This window comes from Erpetoichthys calabaricus, chromosome 12, assembly GCF_900747795.2.
Source record: "Erpetoichthys calabaricus chromosome 12, fErpCal1.3, whole genome shotgun sequence".
Lineage (NCBI taxonomy): Eukaryota > Metazoa > Chordata > Cladistia > Polypteriformes > Polypteridae > Erpetoichthys > Erpetoichthys calabaricus.
Genome location: NC_041405.2, coordinates 138,418,260 through 138,440,094, shown reverse-complemented (window position 1 = coordinate 138,440,094; position 21,835 = coordinate 138,418,260). Strand labels below are relative to the sequence as shown.

Sequence of the window (21,835 nt, the reverse complement as noted above, 5' to 3'; positions counted from 1 at the left end):
GACTGAATGGTCTCTTTTTGTTTGTTAAATTTCTTATGTTCTTATCTGTGAGGTGGAAGCGCTAAACACCATGCCACCATTCTGTCATTAATAGTAAATAAAATTGAATAGAGAGGATCTAAATAATTACTGCACAAGGATATCTGAATGCAATCGTGCCTATGATAAAGTGGAAACTGCACCAAATACAGCACTATCATATGGTACATTGGGGTTACTACATGTTTGCATAAATATTCCTTTTTAAGAAGGCCCTTTTTTGATTTTCTGTGCTGCTGCCCATAACAGTGTCTTCATGCTGTTTCTGTGGGCACATGTTTAGAGTGACCACACTCTTCAGTGTTAACCAGCTTACAAAATCAATCTCCATCTCCCTTCAACATCGAGGGAGGCCATCAAGCCTCTGTAACTGACCAGGTAGACACACATCCACATACCCTCACCCTTCTAATGAGTTAGTCCATACTTTTTTTCACAACTCCCAGTGAGATGATTTTTTACATTCAATCTTTTTAAGCCCTTGAGTTTACCACATGGGTGGGTGTTTTCAATACCCCTGTATTCTGGTTGCAGAGGGTGTGGAATTCTTTGCAGAAACAGAAGCCAACTACGAAGAAGCTCAAGGACAGCCTAATCAGATGGCCTTTTGATTTTTGGGGTCTGACTATAACCCACAAGGGAGAGCTAGTAGGCTCTACAAAAACACAACTGACTTCTCCCTGTTGGCCTGTGGTATATCCTGCCATCCAATTGCTCTTATTCCCTTTTCTGTAAAAAGTTAGAGCTTTAGTACTAATTCTTACCATTGTTGCATTTTGACACAGTGCTTACTACCACTGCCTCACTTCATGAAACTGGCATAGCTGTGTGGAGTCAACACATTCATTCTGTGTCCACAAACAAAAACTTTGACGAACTACTTTGTTTTCCTACCGCATCCCAAAGGCATGCATGTTAGGTCAATTGATGACTTTCAGGTGGCACAATGTAATGAACTAGCTTCCTGCCTTGTGGTTAGGGTTGCTTAGGATAGTCTTCAGCTATTAATGTTGCTTAAATGGACTGAGGAGGTTCAAAAAATGGATAGGCAGCTTTTGCAGCACACATTACATATTATGTATTATGCTACTCTACCATTTTTCCTATTCCCGTTGTTTTTAATTCACATTAAAACTGAGGCTTTTCATATAGTGGCTTTCACAAGGAGTCACATGAACCAAGTTCATAATTTAGGCTCTTCATGTTGGATAACATGCACCAATTCTGTGGTGTATGTGGATCTTTATGCTCAATAATCTGCCGTTTGCGTGTATGTGTGTGCACACATGTGACAAGTGTGCCCCAAAAATGGCCTGGGCACATACAGGTATTACATACTTGTGTATGCAGGTCTTGGTGTACAGAGCTCTGACTGGTGGGTGTGTGTGTGCCCGTGCATGTCAGCAGTGTGGGCCAAAAGCGATTTTGGCAAAAATTTTAAAGTTCATTCCCAGCCATTGTCAATTTGGGTGTCTCTGCTGATGTAGAAATTTGGAAACAGTTGTACTGAGTAGTTAAGCCTTGGATAAGGTCATCAGCATAAAAAATTAAAATGTCATATTCTGGGTGTGGCACCCACCTGTATTGAGCACTTCTGTTAGGACACCAAGGAGGATGTGATAGGCGGTGTGCCTGTTCCATTATTTATGTGCATACTGTGTGCACGTGTGTTTTTTAGCTTGTAACCAGTAATTGACATAATCATCCAGTAGTGCTGAACAAAAGCTACCCATCTAACCCCTGGTGCCCACTATGCGGGACAACTTGTGTGTGGGAAGGCTTTCAGGCAAAGTGGCTTTTGCATGTCAGCGCTCCATTAACAGTCATGCGCTGCCCCCTTGTGGCGAGCGGTTGGCCCAGCTGGGTTCTCGGCTGGCAGCAGCCAACTTCTTCGTTGCTGTGCTCGACATGGGCTTGTTGACATGAAGCACCGCTGTGCCAAGCAGTTATCTCCTTTGCTGGATAGAAAATGATTTTATTAATTGCCTCGTTTTCCGGCACTCGGTGCCTGATTGGTGGGGTCGTTCTCCCAAAGGGAGTCTCTACCCAAATAAGAGCTTTTACGAGCCATATGGCGCATCCTGTCCAGATAGCATGGCAGCAGGGGGAAAGCTGAGGTGGTGCTGGGTGCTTTTATTAAAATTTGGAGATGGCATTGCAGTGGGTTTTGGGAGCTGGAGGGAGGCGGTGAGAGTGCACCCATCTGTTAGCTTTGGTACATGCAGGCTCATAAACGAGATGCACAAAGAAAGACTTTCAAGCAGGGGAGTCAATTTGGCAGGAGATAGTACCCATCTCCTCTAACTCTTGGGTTTGCTGAACACTTTGTCAACCCGCTTTCTGGGGGGATTTCAGTGGATGTACAGCTGGTGCTGTTCCTCTGCAAGATGAACATTCAAGTACAGAATATCAACCAATGGAAGTTGTCTTTTTTAATAAAAAAAAAAAAGTTGTGGTCTCTAGGAGAGAGTGCAGTGTTTTGAGTTCGGAAAGCTTGCCTACTATTAAAAAAAACAAAAAAAAAACAACTTTTGGGTAAAAGAGGAGGTGGTTGGGGCAGCTGGTATCCCAATTCTCTGTGATCTTTACTGATACCTTAAACAAGGGTTCCAGAGGTCCCTGCCACATTTCTATAATTTCTGTCAGCTTGACAACTGAAATAATTTTGAGAGGATGGTTTGGCATCTTCTGTGAGTTGGATGATAAATACAGAACCCTAGCTGACTGGAACTGCCAAATGCACTCCAAATTCATTGCTTTCGAATTTGGTTCTGGCCACCTAACTGTAGTTGGGTGATGAGTGGATTGGGTATTGCGGGCTCCCAGTAAAGCAGACCCCATAAAGCTGCCTGCGGTGACTGCTCAGCCTGAATATTGGGTGTCATTTGGGAGGGAGGGAGGACAAGGGATGGGCCTTCTTGATTTACTTTGTTCCTTCTGTATTGGGCTTGATTTTTTTTTTTTTACATTTATTTTTGCTGTATATTTATATATGACTATATATATAAATATCTCTTCTCTCTTAAAGGGACCGCCTGGCTCACAGCCGTCACCGCACGCACAGCCTCCCCCTCACAATCCAAGCAACCCAATGATGGGACCTCACAGCCAGGTAAGATCAGATAGTGGGACAGGCACACCACTATGGTCATCCAAGCCCTTTAGACTTCCTCCTTGCCCAACACTGTGCACATGCTTGAATACATGTTTAACATGATATATGCCAAGAGGGCAGTAAAGGGCATCTGATGGGGTAGGGGTGGGCATCTCTTGAAGCTGCTTTCTGCCCTGGCAGCTCACTCTCTAGCCTTAAGGCATACAGCCAGGATCCTGTGTGCGTGTATGTATGTGTGTGTGTGTGTGTGTGTGTTTTTGTGCACCAGAGTGTGTGTGTGTGTGTGTGTCAGGCTCTGGCCTAGTCCAGCCTGGCCCCTGGACCATTTCCAGATGTTTTATGTCGAAGGTGGTGAGAGCATGGAGGCCATACATAGGGGCATCCCAATGAACAGAGCGGCAAGCATCCCACAAAATTAACAATCAATATGAAATAAATAATGTAGCATAAATCCATTTTAATGATGCACACATCATGACCGGGTTATAAGGAGCAAATTTCTGTGGCATAGGAGTTCATTTTATTTTGTTTCTTACACCTTATGCTGTACCCTTTAAAGTCTGCTGATTTTTTTTTTTTTTATTTTTTATTTATACAAATATATTTGAGTGTGGTTATTGGCTCCTGGCCACATTTAAGTGTATTGTGGAGGAGGGGAGGCGGGTGGGGACCGGATACTGTATGTAGTGGGTGGCGATGGGGCTGGGCGCCACAACCGCCTTGTATTTACTTAGAGAAACTGCAGAGCATCAAATGAAACCACCAAGTCGGATTGTTGTGAACTTTTTTTTTTTTTTTTTTTTTTAATAGCCCAGACAGACCTTGATGCGCAGTAAATAATTAATTTGTTTTTAGGCCAGTTTGCAGAAGCAGAGGTGCATCTCATTGGCTTTGAGTGCCTCCCTTATTCCCGCAGCTCAGCAGGCGGTCAATATCAAATTAATATTGCATTGCTACCCGCTCCGGAGAGTACAGGGAGAAACTCGGAATAAAACTTTGCTTGTACACACAACAGCGTGAAATTCTGCTGGGATCCGCCCTGCATGCTTTGTCTCAGTTCTTTATGATCTTATTTTTGAGCGTTGTTGAGGGTTAGGATAAAGCCCTGGTCCTGGCCATTTGTTCATAAATGTGAAACATTCATTGGCTACAGAACAGCTCCTTTTCCATTTACATTGCGAGTGCCTGCATTCCTCATCAGGTTCAACGTTAATAGGGGTCAGTGGTCTTTTCTCTTCATTGCAGTTTGGATCTGAAACAGAAAATGAAATTTCTTGATGTCTGAGAACAGAGGTGTAAGGCTTAGGTAGCTTTTTATGTTTTTGGCTGAAGGCAACTTGTCAGAATGGCTTTCAAGCATTTTGTTCTTTTTCTCATATTTTAACTAAGAAAATGTCAAAAACATGTTTGTTTGTATGTATGTATGTATGTATGTATGTATGTATGTATGTATGTATGTGTGTGGTGGGGGGGGGGGGGTATATAAATCAGTTTGGTAAGATAATACCATTTAGGCATACTCACTCTCCCCCTCGCTACCTGTAGTTAAATAGTTAAGCATTAACTTTATTAGAGGTGCAAACCTGGAATCATATTACCGGACTTATGCTGTATAGCCTTTCTGATTACATTGATGGTAGAGTTTAACTCGTGTCACATTGGGATCTTGGAGTTTGATTAACTAAGCTTTAACATTTCTAGAAATGCACACATTAACATAATCCTATAGTTCTGGAGGCACATTCCCAATGAATTCTGAATTCCATTTACAGTCTCACCTCCATGATGGTAGCATTTGCAAAATTGCAATCACTGTGTTTAATTCACTTGACTTCCTTTGTTAGGAGGGCGCTTGTGATGTGACGATTTCAAAATTTAACTCCATGGCCATTACTGTTAGATGCAGCATCCTGGTCTGTGAATTTGATTTGCTAGCTCTTTTCTTTTCCGACGGCGCACACATCCACTTGATCCCCATGCCTGTTTCACTATCCTCATTACAGGAGACGCATGCATTATAGTATCCATGGAAGAAGTACTTCCAAAATCACAATCTCCATGTTTAATTTACTTGCCTTTCTCTGTACTGACTAATCATTTTGGAGATTTACTGTTCTTGTTAGCCATTTTTTCGTTAGGTGCCTGATGATCTTTGAAGTTGATGGACAAGTCTGTCTTTTTTGGAATCACATTTATTACTAAAATCTCTAAGACCTCCCTCATTTGCCTTACACTGGAGACACACACACCTTCATGATACCTGAAGTCAGGATATTATTTTTTCCACAGTACAAGCACTTGCAAACTCTTAACCTCTTTGTTAGATTTACTTGCCTTTCTCTGTACTTCTTTGGTAATGTGTGTCTTGAAGATTTGAGTTAATATCTATATTTCTCACACATGCAACATTGTGATTCACTAGTGTCTTTTAGTAGCACCCACGTCAACATGTCTCCATTTCTTCCTCTGTTTGTGCTGGAGCAACATCTTCATTGTACTATAGCTCAGGCTTCTTCACCCCAACCACCTTTTCATTCTACTAGGGAGACCTATCTATTGTCTTACCATATGCTACACTGCTCTTACAAGTTTGATTCATTAGCCTTTATTGCACTAAAGGGTATTAACAAAATTAATTTCCAAATCTGATGCCTTGTCATTTTCTCAGAGACTTTCTTTAACTGGAACATCATGATCATAGAATTGTCTTAACACTGTAGATAACATTGGAGTTTGAGTATCTATATGCCTGGTGCCAGTACCTTATTTTCTTTTGAGCGTCCATTTTTCATTTGTAAAAATGAATATTTCGGAGTTTGACTTGTTAGCCTTTTGCACTTTATTAATCTTTACTATTTCTGTTAGGGCATGCTGATGGCATTCTGTTTCCAGAGTGTACTCCACTTGTCTTTATCCACTCACTATCATGATCTTAGGGTTTGATTCACTTGCCTTCCATTTAGAAATGCCCCAAAGACAGCTTAATATTTAGTTATGACTTTACAGCGTTAATGTTAGAGGCACACTGAACCTAATGTCAAAGTTTATCTTGCTTATCTTATCTCTTTACAAGGGACATTTGTAACTCAAATTTTAAGTCACTGGCCCTTCTCATGAATGATGGAGGACACAAATGCTGTAATCCTTCACTAGTGTGTTGCTTTATTGTTTGCACGCACAATATCAACTCAGATGTAAAAGTGAAAGCTTTCTCTCTATGAAAGGCATATACATGGCACCTAAATCTCCAAGTTTGACTCCCTAATCTTTTACTTTGCTAAATACACACATACCGTTAACTATGAGCTTGCCTCTTTGCCCTTTCTCTATAATGAAGGTGCTCATGCTCTTGAAAGCTTGTGCTTCTCTTTATGTATGGCATACACGTGATAACAATAATTGCAAACTTTAACTGATTATTACTCTACTCTCATTGGTATCATCATATTCTCTGAATTTAATTGACAAGCCTTTTTAGTAATACAACGCACTGCTGACATAGTGAGTACTGTGTTTGACTCTGTAGCCTTTGCTGGTTCTTACTACATACGTACATGACAGCATGATTTTCACATCTAAGTCTTTGTCACTGTTTCTGGAATTTCCAGACAGCATTGTGATATCAGATCTCTACTCTTGTCTCCTCTTTGTGAGTACATACAACATCTCAGTCTCTAAGGTTGATTTACTGGCCTGGCTCTTCCATTGAGATATCTCATTTACATATGGCAAGGTTTCATAAGTTGAAAGTGTGTTTTATCTCATTATTTTTGAGGTTGACTTAACATACATGGTCTTGAACTCAGTTTGATTTATTAACCTTTACTATATTGTGATCTGAAATTTCAGCTTGTTAAACTTAGTCAGTAGCAGTAGCTTTAACTTTAGATCTATAGTCTTAGTTTTACATTGTCTTTTCGATAACATTGTAGTCAGTCATTTCTGGCCATTGATTGCAATATGCTATATAGTGCCTTGCCATAGTGAGCTCTTCCTATTCCGCTATTATATAAGGGTTCTGAGGCCAGAATTATTTTTTGCTTAGTGTAGGTGTGAAGAATATATTCAGGCTGAAATTTGGGGTGCCTCTGCCTCAGATGTGCCTGTCATTGTATCATCTGCCAATCTGAGCAAAGCTTTGTTTTCTTTTGCAGCCTTTCATGTCTCCGAGATACCCAGGTGGACCTCGTCCTTCCCTTAGAATGCCAAATCAGGTGAGCAGATGTAATTTACCAGAGGAGGGTGGCTCTTTGGATTGTTTTGTTTGTTTTAATCAGTACACACTAATTGCACCTTTCTAAATTGTTGATCCTCTTTCATAGCCCCCAGTTGGTGTCCCAGGGTCACAGCCATTACTGCCCAACAGTTTAGACCCAACAAGACCGCAGGGTAAGGAGGAGGTTAGAAGGTTGTGTGGTGTGGGTTGGGGCATCTTCTTATTGGGCTTCTGTTCTTATTGTTTGCTATTACTCCCCCTATAGGACATCCAAACATGGGTGGCCCAATGCAACGGATGAATCCCCCTCGGGGAATGGCAGGGATGGGTCCGCAGGTACGTGTTTACTTTGACACTATGGTCTTTGTCTCATCCTGGTCTTGCTTTTCTCCCTCACACTTTTTTTCCACTCTGGACTGTCATCACCAAAACCCTCCCTGTCTTACTTTCTCTTGCTCTTCCTTTTTTTTTTTTTTTTTCCCCGGCACTGCCGCTTGGCACCCTCCAAGTGAACATCTGTTGCTACATCTGCTCGACAAATGTTGTCATCTGCTGAACAAAACTCTCCTCGAGAGCAGTAGTCCCTGCCAGGCGGGAGCAGGGCACTGAGTACTGCTGAGTGCCATACAAGCAGATCCTCATGGAGGCAGGATCATACCTCCCGGATTGTCGGTTTCCTATTCTGATCTTTTTTTGGGTTCTTCTTTGTAGAACTATGGTGGGGGGAATGAGACCACCTCCAAACTCCTTAGGAGGGCCAGGAATGCCAGGAATGAACATGTAAGTTTTGCTTTCACTTTTCCACTATGCTATCATGTCGATCTTAGGGTGGCATTGTACCTAAAGGATTGTCATGGTTTCTGCTCACTACCTGTTACTTATGAATTTGTTGTTTATTTATTTATTTTCTCTCCTTGTTCCAGGGGTCCTGGAGGACGAGGTCCTTGGCCAAACCCTAACGCTAATTCAGTAAGTTCATATGGAAGTGGCTGTTGTGTCTGATTAACTAGTTCTTGTTTGTTTACGTGGCAGGCCATCAGCCTGGTATAGCTGTGTTTATCCAGACTGTTTCCATTAGTTGTTTCTGCTATGTTGCCAAATTTATCATTTCAAAACTGGTGTTCAGCTGATCAACTTAAATGTCATTCAGATATGTGTCATGTGACATCGTCACTGGGGAACATTCTGTATTGTGTTTCCGTTATTTTCTTTTTAACGGTCTGTTTCTTTCATTTGCAGATAGCTTACTCCTCATCCTCTCCTGGAAATTATGTGGTAAGTTCTTTGCACTGTGCTGTCACTGGTTGCTTTGTGAACATATGTGGTATTTTGCACTGTGCCTGGACTGACTAGTTCTTATCGTCTCTGCCTTCTTTGAAGGGTCCACCAGGAGGAGGTGGTCCGCCAGGAACGCCCATTATGCCAAGTCCAGGAGGTGAGCACCCTTAGTTATCCATAGGAATGTTCCTGCTATCTGCTGCTGTTCAACTTGCAGGCAGCACACACCCCTGATCACCATCAACAAAATATCTTACAAAGAAGTCGCAGTGAGCTTCTGAAATTTTTGTGTTTGTTCCCTCTGGAGTAGAAACAATAACTCTGATGACAGATTAGAAGTCTGTGCTCTGTTTTTGTCCTTGGCCACCATTAGCAACAGAGTACAAAGCAGAAGGGACACTACCTCCCATCTTCATGTCCCACTCTGACTCCCTAAATGACAGTGGCTCTCTGCGTTTTTTTTTTTTTTTGTTTTTTTTTTATTTCCATCATTTCCTCCCGTGGCTTGGCCTGCTATTTCCTCCCTTTGTTTATGGCACTGGGTGGATGGTGTGATAGATCTACTGATGAGTGGCTTTTGTGTGCATTGTCCTTAGGATACCTGGCTCTTGCTGGATTCCTTTACAGCACAGTCACTATTGAACGAAGTGTTTCATTATTGTTGCATTCTTTCCTCTCCCAGATTCCACTAACTCAAGTGAGAACATATACACAATGATGAACCCTATAGGCCCTGGAGGCAACAGACCCAATGTAAGTAGACTATCTTTGGAATCCCAATTGTTCTTTATCCTTTCAAGCAAGTGTCGCCCTTGTGGATCTTGCATGAAGCCATCGGGTGATGACTGGCCAACTTACTCTCTTCTTGGGTGTTGTACGTTCCTTAAACTGACCTATAATTTCCCTTTTCTCTGCAGTTCCCAATAGGACCTGGTCCCGATGGCCCTATGGGGGGAATAGGAGCAATGGAGCCTCACCATATGAATGGTTCTTTAGGTACACCGTAGTTCTTTTTCTATGTTTAGGCCTTTGCTAGTAAAATGAGGCCTGGAATCACTACCACATTTGGTGCTTCAGTGACTTGGCATATAGCAGACAACTCGCCAGCTCACTAACAAGACTGCAAAAAACACTTTGCTCCCAGGCCTGCCTTTCCACATCATCTTCTGTACTGTTGAATTTGTTCTTCATTGGCACGGTGGACAGTAGTGCCAAGGAAACAATAAAAGGACATGAGTAAATATGGAAAAGGAACATCGCTTTTGTCCATTTCTGTCCCTTGCATTCCTGCAGCTTCACTCCTAAAGGTCAACCACCTGATACCCTGACCCAAACTGTAATTTAACCCAAGCTGAAGTCCATCGTATCCCCATTGACCTCCATATAAGCTCCACCACTTGTGAGAGTCCCTTGAAAAATAACCGCAACATCTAGCACTTTCTTTCCACCACATCTTTAATGTTCCCAAGTCTAAATTTTCATTTTCAAAATCTTATTAACACCACCTTCCTGACTCCCGAAAATGTCACCATCAAACTCTTCTCTCTTGCTAGTTGCGTGCTCCTCACCATACTATTCTCCACTTTGGAAACTGTCTTAATTTAGTAGATTCACAATACATCTGAGCTGTAAATTGTAAATTTCCTCCTCTTTGCTGCAGTCTTTGCCCTGCTAATTTAAGTCACTGCGGCTCTGGCTGAACTTCTGTTTTCCTTTTGCCAAATGACCTTTAGTGACCTGGGAGCCTTATTTTTAGGTTTTGAAATTCAATATACTTCAAACTGTGAGTCCAGTCAGACTTGAACAGCCGGGATGAACATGGCCGAGTAGCACATGACAAAACCTAGCTATAGAAAAGTAGGATGCTAGTGCCCTCTAGTGTTTGTCTGCTTTTTCATTCCTAATTTGGTACATTTCACTGTTTGTCTAAGATTTTTTTTTCTTTGCTTTTAGGCTCTGGGGATATGGACGGGCTGCCAAAGGTAAACAAATATAAAAATATATTTTATACTTTTGTAAATATGGGAGGTTTTATCCACACACAGGTATAACAAGTGCCTAGGATTGTTTCTATATTTCTAGAGTTCATGTCAAGTTGCTTACTTAAGCTGACACAGTGGGATGATTGATTTGGTGTCTTTTATAGTCCTTCAGTTTAGTTACTAGACCATACTGCCTGTCCCCAAAAAAAAGAAAATTTATATAAAATATAATGGTCGGGCAGTAGAAAAACCTGGGTTCAAAAGAAATGTTAGGACAACAACCGGGTTGTCTCATTTAATTCTATTTACAAAAGCAACCTTTTTAGGCTGGGCATAGTTTTGTTTAGGAAACACTGTTGGAGGATTTTTGGTTTGTCCATTATCAATGTGTTTGTATCAGTAAGCAAATTCTTTATATAGTTGTTTTCACTTTCACTTTAATCAAGTTCAGTTCTCCTTACTTTGGAATTGAAGTGAAAGAGACCATTAAAGATCCAGCATCAGAGCTTTAGCATATTCCACTTAAATTATGGACGTAAGCCATATACATGTTACATTTATCAGGAGCTTTTCAAACTTATTATCCACATAATATTTGTATATTTAAAGAAGAAAACATTTATGTCTTCATGTATGAGTGTATACATACAGTTGAGACCAAGTGTTTCCATGCACCTAGGCTAAAGATTTTCAAGATCACTGTTTTCCAGCTCAACACATGTCTTGTTAGCATTAATTGCTAGTGTTGTCAATTAAGGTATTTTTGTTTATTTCTATAAGTGGTCATGTCAAAATTAGAGCTAAGCAAAAGATTGATTTCAGCTATTATTTACTATATCAGATTTTCAGTGGGTCACAAATTAACATACAGTTTATTAGTATTTGGTGGCATTGCCTTTTAATTGCTTAACTTGATCCAAATGCTTAGAGTTGCCTTCCACAAGCTTCTCATGGTATGTGGCTGGAAATTTTCCCCATTCCTCCTGACAGAACTGTTGTAAATCAGTTGGGTTTGTGGGCCTCCTGCTTGAACACGTTTTTTCAGTTCAACCCACAACGTTGGAGGTATGCTTAGCATCATTATTCCACTGGAAGACAAATGTGTTCAGGCTTTAACTTTCTGCCTGATGTCTTGAGGTGTTGCTTCAGAATTTCTAGATAATCCTCCTCTCTCATGATGATATTTATTTTCTGAAGTAGCACAGTCTCTATACCAGCAAAACATCCTCACCATGTGACGCTGCCACCACTCGTTCTTCACAGGTAGGATACTGTTCTTTGGCTTAAATGCCTCACCATTCTGCCATATATTATGGCCAAACAGTTCAATTTTTGTTTCTTCTGACCACAGAACCCTCCTCCAAAAGGCCATGACTTTGTCCTGGTGATCAGCTGCAAACTTCACTAGGACTTTTTTGTGTTGGTCTTGGAGTAGGTTTTTCCTCCTTGCTTGAGAGCTGTTGAGTCCATAATGAAAACAGACTCTTTTATAATGGTGGATGTACATACTTTGCTCTCTGATGCCTCCGTCTCCATTGCCCGTTCCTTTGTTGTTATCCTAGGGTCCAGTCGAACCTTTCACAACAAAGTTAATTCCGCCCTGGAAGTTAATTTGTGTCTCCTTCCTGAATGATGTAGTCTCTGTGTGGTTCCTAGATATTTGTATTTGAGTACAGCTCTTCGTACAGAACGTCGTGGTACTTGGTGTTTGGAAATTGGTCCTATGGAGGAACCAGACTTGTGGAGGTCCACAGGTTTTTTGGTTCCCCCTCTGTGAGGTCTTGGTTGAGTTGCTTGGATTTTCCCATGGTATCAAGGGCAACAAGGCATGGACTCTAAAGGTAGGCCCTTGAGTACAGCTGTAGGTGCACTCCCAGCTCTCCCAATTTAGATAATTTAAAAGGCGGAAACTGACATAAAAGTCGTCATTTCTATTTCTGTAATCTTTCAGGTTGTTCAAACAAACCTTCAACTTAGTGTGTACAGTGGAACCTCTAGATACGAGTTTAATTCATTCCAGCACTGAGCTTGTATAGCGAATTTCTCGTATCTAGAACAAACGTCCCCATTGAAAATAATGGAAATCCAGTTAATCCGTTCCGCATCCCAAATATATTAACATAAAAATCAATTTTCCTAACAAATAACACTGATAAATTATATATACTGTAGTCTACCTTTAATAAATAACACTGGTAAATAATATAACTGATTATTAAAAGAATCAAAACAGGTGTCCAAAGTGCAGTAGAGCATTCAATAAATCTTTAAATAAATAATCCTTAAAACAGTTGTGAAGTGGAGGTTTAAAGTACATAAGAATAACAATCCTTTAACACGAGGTTAAAACGTCAACAGGAAGCAGTCTTCAAAAAACAGATGACAATCCCCGGTGCTTCTTCTCTGTTAGCGTCTCACCTGCTTCTCCCATGCGGGCTCTGCAATAGGCGAGACACTTAATGCAGCTGACCTTCTCTACACTGTCCTGCTTCAGCTGTTTGGCTCGCCTGTTCAGCTACACGCGAGCCTGTACTCGCTCGCTCTCTCGCACCGACTTCCTACTGCTGCGGATTCCTGCCTCCTCCTGCAACCTCCGTTCTCTCTCCTCTCTTTTCTTTTACTTCTTCTCCCCCTTAACCGGCTCGCGCTTCTCTATATATGTGGGGAAGACATGGCAGCTGCTAGGGTTACCACTTTTAATACAAAAAAATAAGGGACGCATACGTATTGATTCAAAACGGGACGCGCAATTTCATTCTCAAATACGGGACGATTCCGTATTTTAAAGGACGGGTGGCAACCCTGCCCAGCCCATCAGCCACAGGACAAATCATGGATGTGGGCAGTTTCCCACCTGTACACTTAGGTGAGAAACGCAGACACCGCAGATCGCCCTGCGGCTCGCTACAGCTACCACGCCCCCTCCCTAAGCCGCGAGCTATACCCACAGCCTGGCTCGTGGCTCGTTACGTGAGCCAATGCTCGTATTTAGATCTGAATTTTTCGCTCATACTTTCCTCGTATTTTGAATTTCTCGTATACAGAGGTGATCGTATCTCGAGGTTCCACTGTATAAACATTTGACTTACTGAAAATCTAATATAGTAAATGAAGGCTGAAATAAATCCATCTGTTGGCTTATTCGACTTTACAACATGCAAATAAAGTAGATATCCTAGATGACTTTCATTTTTATGAAAGAGTTCCTTATAAATGGCATTTAAATATATTTTGTTGCCATAATACATGTTAACTGCTACATAAGATAAAATACCTGATTTAACTTCAGTAATAATAAATCCCTTCCATGTCCTTTTTTTACCTACAGAATTCTCCAAATAACATGACAGGGATGAATAATCCTCCTGGCACTCCACGGGATGACGGGGAAATGGGTGGCAACTTCTTAAATCCGTTCCAAAGTGAAAGCGTAAGTCTTCTTATTACCCTGCTCCACTCTAACAGAAGCTGGTAGTTGAAGTGGCTGCATGACCCCCTGTTGAATGTTTGGCTTGGGTGGTGGCAGATGTGGTGATCAGGTACTTGTGGCAGGGATGTTCTTACTGGAATTGCTCATCTCATTATCCTCGTGTTCCTGATAGCTAAGGGTATAACTGAATGTTGGATGGTTGATGTAGCTTCTCCTCTGGGATGATATCAATGACATGGCTGATTCACATGATATTGTCTGAGATTCCCTTTTTTGTGCCACTGTGCTATTCATGTTAAGATTTGATGGCTGATGATTGAATGAAGAGCCATTGATGAACAGGAAAGGAAACCCGTGTACGAATATGATGTGCTCTTATTGACCTGTCGGAATAATTTAATATAATATAATTCAATTATTATATTAAATAATAATTTGATAAATGTATTGGAAACTTGGGTTGAAAAGTGGCCTGTTATTGTAAGGATATCTGTTACCTAAATGACTGAAGAGCTGTTGGTGGCTCAGTGTTAGGCATTTTTGACCAATTTTTATTTTGTGTGACTGATTCCATGTCTTGCAACCATCTATCCAGTGATAGATGGGACTCCTTCGGTACTGCTTGTCTTCAGAGAATCCTTGGGTACCGTTGGTTTGACTTTGTGTCGAATGAGCAGTTGCTCATGGAGTTCCGAATAAGGCACATTACCTGCGTTGTGAAGGAGCGTCAGTTATGGCACTACTGCTATGTGCCGCGATCTCCCAAGGGGGACGTGGCACACAGGATCTTCTTTGTTGATGACCCAAGTGGCTGGACCAGGCCAAGGGGATGCCCATGTAACACCTGGTTGTGGCAGATAGATGGTCTTTTCCATAGGGTGGGACTGGACTGCATGTTCTGAGCTGTTCCATCCTGTGGTGGGAGCAGCAACATGCTGGACCGCAGGGCATGCTTCCCAACCTGACCTGATTCTGTACTGTATGGAGTTGCTGTCCTTTAGGTTTGTTTCCTTACTGCAAAGGCAGAGGCCACATAGAGTGCTATGTGTTGTATGGTCATTTCACTGACTGCTAACCAGCTGATCAGACTGCCTCCTGCTCAGAATCCCCTCATCGTGCCTCCCAATGGGTCGCCATCCTTTGCCACTTCCCATTCCTTGGGCTTCAAGTTGCAGTTATCCCCAATCTAATATTTATTTCAAGGGTAAGGAATCATACTATAGTGCCTGTATCTGTCATGCTGTATTTAACCTCCTGGACCCTGGAGACATGGAAGCCTTGAATCAATCATTGACTACATTTTAAACTGTAAGGGTCCTCTGTGATTTAACAGTCCAGGTTTCAGGCCTATAGAATGGTGTTACTTCTCCATATTATTGCCCCATGTCAGTGGTGTGACATATTGGTCCTCATTAGGATTTGTTCCTTTTTGACTACAAGACCTCTGGACTTTGTAGCTGCATCATCTGAATATGTTAGCTTGTGGCATCATTGAGTGATTTTATCAGAATGACTCAGTAATTTGGTGGCCGGAGAGCTTGACACCTAAGCCTAGGCAGTTATCTTTGGTGTAGTTGTTTAAGAAGCAAGGTTAAGCCATTGTCAGCACAAATGACTTTAAGACTGAGGTGTTACTCGTAAGCCGTTGTGGAGGAGGTGCTGGTGTGCACAACTGATTTGTGCTTTCCGTATTGATGCCTTGATTAGCTCATAAAGGTTGATCATTGTTCAGACTGGTTAATGGTAGACTCATTAACTGATATAAATATTCTAAAATAGCTGTGACATGTTTTGGGAGCTGTCAGTCTGTTGCTGTTTGACTCTTGGTATCTTACTATGTTTTTAGACCCAGGCATTTGCTTCCTTTACCCTGTTTCATGCCAAGATTATTTATTTATTTAATTGTTCAGGTGAGACTTGTTTTATCGATTTGATTGTATGCGATGTTACTTTCTTGCAGTAAAGTTAATGTTTGTTTATGGTGCAGCGCAGCCTGTTGGTGACCACAGTGATGATATTTTTGCCCCTTTTGAGAGCAGTCACCTTCTCTGAAGGCAGATGCTACATTGGGAGAGGAAGTCTGGTTGTAGCGATTCCCCCATAAGTGGTTGGCTTCCACCCTCATTGCAAATAGCCTGCCTGAGACATTTACATTGACATTACATTTATTTATTTGGTTTAACCAAGGCAGCCTGAAGCACACACTGGTGAAGAGAGCTGCTCATGGTCACACAGTGTCACTAACAAGGCAAAGATGCCCAAGAGCACATGGGACCCCTGTGACTCCTGCTGGCCAGGGGACATGACAGGAGGAGAAATCTGTGATTGGGTTTTCTCAAGGCCTTTCTGTTTACTGTGATGGAGTTTGTTTGATTCACATAATTGTGGAGGATGGCTTAAGGAATGTTATTTATTTAGTGAATCCTGTGTACAGAATTCCTAATTCTATTTTTTTTATTTTTCCTTTTTTTTTTTCCTTCCAGTATTCTCCTAGCATGACAATGAGTGTGTGATCCCCTTCCCGTCCAAATAAATACATCGCAACCTTCCCTTGGAGTCCGCGCACCTCGTGCAGATTGAACCCTGCCGGGCACACCGCAACCAGGGAACTCAAGAGAAGGTCAGCCGGCGTGTGCACGACTTTAAACAGGAACTGTAACAAAAATAAATCATTAAATAAAACAAAGACAATGACAGCAAATACACAACACCAATCTAACCTGATTCCGGTCTGGGAGCTCGAAATGAACAGTGGCAGATGCGTGGCACCGGAGCAGCGGTCATCTGGAGGGTTCCTCATGGATTCTAGAGCCCTGAGTTGAGCAATATTTAATTTTGTTTAGTTTTGTGTTTTTTTTTTTTTTTTGTTTTTTTTTTGGTCTCTTTGTTTGTTAAGGGGCACATCGACTTTCAGTGAAGCACACACAAATGCACAAGTACTGTTCTGTTTACATTATCTTCTGACTTTGTATTTTATTTGTTGTGTTTGGATGCTCTTGTCATGTCACTACATTGAGTTTCTACCAAGAAAAGGACAGAAGGCGGCAGGTCGGGGTGGTGGTCGATGGGTGAGGTCAGGGTCGGCGAGCAGAAGGGGGGTGGGGGGGGGTGAGTGGTAGGCAGGCTCAGGGTGGGCTGATCTTTTTTGGTTGAGTTTGCCTTTTATAGACTGAATTCTTAGCGCAGGATTGTCCGTAAAGACCACCAGACTGAGGAGAAGTCAGACTGATGCAGACTGGAAAATGAAACTGGCTCAACATATTTACGTATCATGAGCTGGGAATCGCATTGTTTATGCGTCATAGTATAAAGGTGATACCCCAGAAATTTGGTAGGGTGAAAATGTCACGGCAGTAACATCTGGATCGTCTCCTCACTCTCTCTTTCTCTTTCTCTTTCTTATTCTATGTCACCTAAATCTTGCCAGTCACATTGCGGCAGACATTAATCATTGCCAGCTGCAAGGTCATTCATAGGGATGACTGATTAATTTAGCCTTACAGTCTTCTGAACTGTGTGCTGTTTTGGTTGTCGGTGCATCTCTAGTGCAAATCCAAGGTTTGTCAGGGTGGTGTGACCACCAGATATTATGTAAGCATAGTGTCCATTGGTCGTTAGCTTGATCTCATCCTATGAACTATTGACCACTGCTCCAGAAGTTCACATTGCCTGTTGTCTATGACTCACTGAATCTCCAAAGCCTTTGTGCACTCCCCTGAATTGATGATTGGCTTTGGAGCTGTACAGCCTTCAAATACCAGCTTTCCAGTGGTTCCAAATTCTTGTCTAATTGAAGGGCTTCTAGATAGCGGTATTTAAACCATTCAGTGTCTGAAGGTATCTGTCACTTGCAGTTTACTTCTCATCGCTATCAAATTGTTCATGTATTTTGCATCTACTAGCCACTGTCTGTGGTTTGGAAGCTTCCCAGCTTTAGAAGACTACTTTGCAGTGGTATTCAATCTTTACGGTTGAGTGGACTAGGTCTGACCTCTTCAGTCCTGTGGTCTGTTGGCTACTAGTTCTGATGTAGTCCAAACGTGAAACTGTACACTCCTGTCCTCCCAAGTCTTTTAAGTTTGCGATGTGTTGGCCAGTAGTTATGAAGCTTCCCAAAGATGTTATTGTTTTGATGTTTACTATTCCCTGATCTTGAATCCGTTCAGTCTGGCACTTTGTTGGTCAACAGCTGTCTACGTATTTGAGTAATCTGACCAGAGGGCCTGTAGTCCTTTAGCCCTGGTGTCTACTGTCCTGTAATGCTGAAGCCATTTGAGTCCATGGACTATTTGCTGCTTGTTCGGAATCTGGCTGGCTAGTTCTTTCAAAGCCTTTTATTGCTTCCCGCTACTCTCCAGTGGATCCTGAAAGCTGTCAGGTTTCTGAACCTGATGGCTTCTTTTTCTTTTTTATTGTATCCCCATATATCTCACTCCATTGTTAAATTCCATGTTTTGTCAGCTGGCCTACAGAATACCAGATACTTTGACCCTGATGTCCTTGTTAAGACAAATATTTGTTTGGTGCCATGCCATCTGACCTGAATAGTTGTGGTGGCTGTAAATAATTTGCTTACACTTCTCTCCCAGGTTAGTCTGACCAGCCTGATGGCCTTTTCTGGACACTCTCTGTTTGCAGAGTTTTAGTTAAACTCACAAAATAAAACAAAAACTGCCTCAGCAAGTTGATCTTTTTATGGGAAACTGTTGTCCGTCTGTCCTGCAAATCATCATGTTATCTTAGCCGTTCAGTGATAAAATGTTAAGGGGCCCGTAGGATCTGCACACAAATGGAATGACTTGATTCAACCTTTTCTTGGGTATCTCTTGTTGGAAACCACAGTGGGGGGGGGGGGGTGATATGGGGATGGGGGTCGAGAGCTGTTACCTCTAACTTGGGTGTCTGTCACTTGGGTAGTGGCACAAGTGGTAGGTGATGAAAGGAGTCTAGCTGTCCAAGTAAGAGTCTACTCTTAAAATCAATGTATCAATGGCTGCCTTCGTCTTCCGCGTTGGTACGCATCGGCTTGGAGGTTTGGGGAAAGCCTTTGCAATGTTAATGGAGTTAATTTCCCTGTCACTCCATTCCCTACTGTTCTGATGTGGCTAATTTTAAAAGTTAAATGGAATGAGGATGGCAAAGCCGAAGCCATCATTGACTATGAGCGAACTGGGAACTATTCCGCTGGATTGCCCAGTTTTTGGATTTGTTTTTTTTTGTTTTTATTAACCAGTAGGGTGTCAGCAGGGACGCTTTTACCTTCACAGGCTCTACATTGGCATTCCGATGGGCACAGCTGGATCAGCAGGGTCACCTCTTACTTGTGCAGCCCAGTGATGTGTAGCTCGAGGTGGGGAAAGGGAAGTGGGAGGGGTGGAGGATACAGGCTATGGGGTCATTGGAGCTCCCGACCCCCTGCCTCGTTTTATTTGTTTTTAATTTTTTAGATTTTTTTTTTTTTTTGTAAATACTGTATAATGCATTTTGATATCATTGACATGTTTTAAGATGTCAGTCACAATCAGAAATACAAACACTGTCTCAAAGCGAGGAGGTAAGCAAGCAAGTTGTAATTTAAAGAGACGGTGCGCCTTCTTTGTTACTTTTTTTTTTTTTTTAAATATATATATAAATATTGTACATTACAGAAAGTTGCCCGCTAGTAAAGAGGCGTTTTGAAATTAGAATGTTGCAGAAAGTCACGCTTTAAAATAACGGAAAAAAAAAAAAATTTAATTCTCTGGACGCTTCCTGGTTACTTTCGGCTCCTGAGCAGATGGCCTTGGTTTTTAAGCCACAATCTCTCTTGATCTCTGATTCCCTTGTTCAGCTCACAGCAGCCTGAGTTTTCACTGACTAAATGTGGATGAATTTTTCCACTGACTTCAAGATTTTACCAAAAATGAAAAGAAAAGAAAAAAAAAAACAACACCACACACATACATTTGTTCATAGTGAGCCCCAGAAATAAAAGGGAGGCGGACAGGGTGAGGCCTTTTTGGAAGAAATTGAGATTAAGGGGTGGGGTTTATGCCTAACTATCATTAAATGGGGGGTGGTTCTCAAAATAACCACACCTCCTTTTATCCCTTCAGACTTTAGAGGTCAAGAAGTGAGGCACAAAGCCCCTCCCCTTACTAAGTGAAGGGAGGTCCCAAAGCTGCTGACCAGGGTCCCAGCCTCAAACTTTAGACTAGCCCCAGCGGTTAGTGGCTTGACATTAACACCCAGGACTGATTAGGGTTTTGTGCCTGCCCCTTATTAAGTGGATGAGGCTTCTATAAACCTCCCTGCTCGTTTATTTTAATTAATGTTTGATCTTTCCCTCTCTGTAGGTTTCATATTTTAGGGTTACTCTATAACTTGTCAAGAGTTAAATCCTGAGGCACAAAACCTTAAGTGGTGGTAGATTCCCAATATCTTAAACCCCCCCTTTTCATTTGCCATTCAAATTTTGCTCCAGGACTCCATTTGGGTGATCTGTTAAGATTCAGATTTTAGAGGCTTTAGTGCCTCGTTCTTCTATGGTTTGTCTGCCGTCCCAACCTCCTCTGAATCCTGAATCTTCCCAGTTATGTGGGCTGCACAGGTTTACTGAAGCTAGGGGGAGTTTGACTTGGGGTTCACAAATGCCAAGATCTGGCTTTCCAGTGACTAATGAAGTAATAACTAAAATGGCTGCTACTAAGGGAGCGGGGTCTGCATACTGGCTTACTCAACAGGATAAAAAAAAAAAAAGTCCACAATTTTTATTTTATTTTTTTTTTTTTTTTGAACTGTGGATTGAAAATATGAAAGTAAGGCTGCTGCCATCTTTAAAAGTAGCAAGGGACCATTCCAGTGACTCTCGTTAATATGAAGGATTTTTATCTATTTAAAGAAAAAGAATAATACAAAACAGAAAAACATAAAGGACCTCAATTTTCTGAAAATAAAATTCTTTGTCTGTGTGTTCTGCTATTTTCTCCTGAAATGGCTCTGTACAGTTTGATGCTATTAAGCCTTTTGCCAATCCCACCACACCTCCCCAGCCCCCCCCCCCCCGCCCCCCCAAGTCCTTCCGTCGACCGATTACCAGTGTCAGCCATTTGCGTATTTCTAGTGTGATGTAAAATACTGTAACATTAGAGATCAATTTTTGAGGAAACAATCTGTGTTCTGTTCACCGTCCTTTTCAGATGATTCCACAGTATTGGATATGAAGCAGGTCTGTCTCCTGGGTTAGCTTTGTACTTCATTGTAGACTTAGCGAATTCTGTCTTAGGGGTTTAGTCGTCCAGTGTAGTATAAATATTCTGTCATTTGTAGCGCTCTTTATATTGTAAAGTTTCTTTAGACTGAAGAAGAAAAAAAAAAGTTGCTTATCAGAAAAGAAAACCTTGCATCAATAATAAATGTAATTTGATTTTTTTTTCCTATTGTTTTGGTTCATGTTTTCCTTGTTGTCATTTTTACTGTCCGCTTGCTCCCCCTCTTGCGGTTGCTACCCCTTTATGTTCCAGGTCCCTTTCTCTGTCTTTGCCTCCTGCTTACCACAGTATCTGCACGGGACCCCTGCTTCATCAGTCCTGCCCTGCTCACTGCCTGCTTGTGTGAAGAGGTCGCCCAGAGTCATGGTGTAAACTGGGCACCAATTGGGCACTCGAGATTCATGGTGGCAGCACACTGGATGGCACCTGGCTCAACTCAACGTTCACCATTTAAAACTTTTCCAGCAATAATGGATCCCACAAGCTGACTTTATCCACTTGTTAAAATCTTGGAAGGTATTGACC

General features: G+C 41.8%; 1 protein-coding gene across 1 annotated transcript in view; it reads left to right on the top strand.

Moving 5' to 3' along the window:
- The window catches only part of ssbp4 (single stranded DNA binding protein 4), a 136,023-nt gene extending 114,552 nt beyond the window's left edge, over positions 1 to 21,471 (top strand). The window contains 14 exon segments of the mRNA XM_028816378.2: positions 3,068 to 3,151; positions 7,309 to 7,368; positions 7,477 to 7,543; positions 7,636 to 7,706; positions 8,082 to 8,090; positions 8,092 to 8,150; positions 8,294 to 8,339; positions 8,610 to 8,645; positions 8,751 to 8,805; positions 9,331 to 9,401; positions 9,566 to 9,644; positions 10,602 to 10,630; positions 13,959 to 14,060; positions 16,544 to 21,471. Of these exon segments, the coding sequence (XP_028672211.1) occupies positions 3,068 to 3,151; positions 7,309 to 7,368; positions 7,477 to 7,543; positions 7,636 to 7,706; positions 8,082 to 8,090; positions 8,092 to 8,150; positions 8,294 to 8,339; positions 8,610 to 8,645; positions 8,751 to 8,805; positions 9,331 to 9,401; positions 9,566 to 9,644; positions 10,602 to 10,630; positions 13,959 to 14,060; positions 16,544 to 16,573 (798 nt within the window). The 3' untranslated portion in view covers positions 16,574 to 21,471.
- The last annotated feature ends 364 nt before the right edge of the window (positions 21,472 to 21,835 follow it).